The 2,709-nt window shown below is 60.2% G+C and overlaps 1 protein-coding gene across 1 annotated transcript in view; it reads left to right on the plus strand.

Moving 5' to 3' along the window:
• Positions 1 to 1,359: 1,359 nt before the first annotated feature.
• Positions 1,360 to 2,709, plus strand: part of BTBD11 (BTB (POZ) domain containing 11) — a 341,497-nt gene continuing 340,147 nt past the window's right edge. The window contains exon 1 of the mRNA XM_011937042.1: positions 1,360 to 2,705. Coding sequence (XP_011792432.1) covers positions 1,883 to 2,705 — 823 coding nt within the window. The 5' untranslated portion in view covers positions 1,360 to 1,882. The remainder of the gene's footprint in view (positions 2,706 to 2,709) is intronic.

Below are 2,709 nucleotides of genomic sequence, written 5' to 3' on the forward strand. Positions count from 1 at the left end.
TTTACACCCCATTACCAATGTACAAAGGTTCCCTTTTTTCCACATCCGTGCCAACACTTGTTGTCTTTTGACTTTTTAATAATAGCCATCCTTACAGGTGTGAAGTGATATCTCATTGTGGTTTTGATTTTCATCTCCCTAATGATTAGTGATGTTGAGCATATTTGCATATACCTGTTGGCCATTGTCGAACATTCAAAGCAACAGTTTAAAAGCATATCCTTAGGTCCTTCATCAATTTACAAGAAGTATTTACTGAGCACCTCTACTGTGCCAGGACTCTGCATAGGAACCCCTGGCCCAGCGTGGAATCCAGACAAGTAACGAGACTTTTGCAACCCAGCGTTGCAAGGGCACAGAAATCAGCAACCACAGAAGGGGACGGAGGCAGTGGAAGCACCGAAGCCAGTCCTGAAAGATCTGGGCCGGCTTCCTATAGGAAGGGATTCTAAGCTGAGAGACACAGTGTGAGGAGGAATCCCCATGTGTGTAAGATATGGCTTCTGCCCGGGCGGGTGGGGACAGACAAGTAGACGACACGATGCTATTTGACACAGGAATGCAGCTAAGTCATGCATATAGATATTATATCTTTAGTCAGAAAAGAAGATTCTCCTTTGAGCAAATTCACTCCTTTTAAAAAGGCCGAGCTATTTGGAACGATGCCCACCAGGATGGCAAAGTGGTGCGTGAGCCCTCCCTGCAGCACACGCCCAGGACTTTGAAGCGGGGAGCAGGGTCCTCCTGGCTGCTGAAAGGAATCGAGTTAATGAGCCCTACTGGCAGGTGGCGAATGGCTGGAGATCCGGCCTCCCAGTGGAGTCCACCGTCCCGGGCTTCCGCTCGCCAGGCTTATTTCTCTCCATGCTGGAGCAAACCTGGGCTGAAAAAGGGCCCCACTAATTGGTTTGCGTACCCGAAGTGGGAATAGAGAGGGAGGGAAACCGTGTTTCAGGCGTTACAGTGGGGAAAAAAGTGAAATCCGAAACGCAGGGGAGACAGCGACTGTCAGGCAGACACCTTGAGAACCTCGGTGGAGAGCACACCTAGGTGGGGAGGTCACTGGTCCAACCCACCACCCTCCGGGAGACTGAGGGCAGGGACAGCAGCAGGGGGCGGCATCCACGTCTCTACGCTTGCAAGGGTTCCCCAAGTTCCTGGCCACTGCTCCCCACTTCCTGCAGCCTCGGTCTCCTCCGGGGGCGTGTGTGAGGGGCGGGGCCGCATGGAGAGGAGGGATTTAAAAAAAAAAAAAAAGCGAGGTAATTAGCATTCTCCGATTCCACTGGCTCTCCGCCGGCCCTGCTTTGCATACGCCCGTCCCACTAGCTGCCCGAGGTTTGCTGGGGTTCGGCAAGGTTTGCAGCCGCCACGGCTGCTGCTGCGCTCGGGTGCAGGGCAGGCTGGCGCCGAGCGAACCAGGGCCAAGACCCGGGAGCCGGGAGCCGGGAGCTGGGAGCCAGCTGCCCGCGGAGCTGCGGCGGCGGCGGCATTTGGGGTGGTGTCAGTCCCACGAACACCGTGGCTGGCGCCCTGTGGCTTCTGCGCCCAGCGGGGCTCAGGGAGGAACGGTCTAGACACTTTTTATTTTAGAAGAAAGGGGCAAGCCCCGTGGGGAGCTTCCTTCCCGGCCTGGCTGGCTCCCCAGTGCGCCCAGCTCCGGCCCGGACTCTGAAAGATGACTCCAGGGTCTGCTCTGTATATTCCAGAGGCAGCGGTTCCGGGAGGCAGCCGAAAGTAGTAACAGTTGGTAGCAGCGGCTGGTGGAAAAGTGAGCCGAGGCGGCGCGGACTCCGCTCTCCCCGCGCCTCGCGGCACTCGCTGCTCCTCGCCGCTCCTTCTCCTTGGCTCCCAGGCGGCTGCAGCATGAAGTGGCGCAGCGATGGCCAGGAGAGGTAAGAAGCCCGTGGTGAGAACGCTGGAGGATCTGACGCTGGACTCGGGTTATGGTGGCGCGGCGGACTCGGTGCGCTCCTCCAACTTGTCTTTGTGCTGTTCTGACTCGCACCCGGCGTCCCCGTATGGCGGGAGCTGCTGGCCGCCTCTAGCTGACTCCATGCACAGCCGGCACAACAGCTTTGACACCGTCAATACTGCCCTGGTGGAAGACTCCGAGGGGCTGGACTGCGCCGGCCAGCACTGCTCGCGGTTGCTGCCGGACCTAGACGAGGTCCCCTGGACTCTCCAGGAGCTGGAGGCGCTGCTGCTGCGTTCGCGGGATCCCCGGGCAGGCCCGGCGGTCCCCGGCGGCCTGCCCAAGGACGCGCTGGCCAAGCTGTCGACGCTGGTGAGCCGGGCGCTGGTGCGCATCGCCAAAGAGGCTCAGCGCCTGAGTCTGCGCTTCGCCAAGTGCACCAAGTACGAGATCCAGAGCGCCATGGAGATCGTGCTGTCCTGGGGCCTGGCCGCACACTGCACGGCGGCTGCGCTGGCCGCATTGTCCCTCTACAACATGAGCAGCGCCGGCGGCGACCGCCTGGGCCGCGGCAAGTCGGCACGCTGCGGCCTCACCTTCTCCGTGGGCCGCGTGTATCGCTGGATGGTGGACAGCCGCGTGGCGCTGCGCATCCACGAGCACGCCGCCATCTACCTGACAGCCTGCATGGAGAGCCTCTTCCGGGACATCTATTCGCGGGTCGTGGCCTCCGGTGTGCCCCGGAGCTGCAGTGGCCCTGGGTCAGGCTCGGGCTCCGGCCCAGGCCCGAGCTC

This window comes from Colobus angolensis, unplaced genomic scaffold (assembly GCF_000951035.1).
Source record: "Colobus angolensis palliatus isolate OR3802 unplaced genomic scaffold, Cang.pa_1.0 Scaffold10, whole genome shotgun sequence".
NCBI lineage: Eukaryota > Metazoa > Chordata > Mammalia > Primates > Cercopithecidae > Colobus > Colobus angolensis.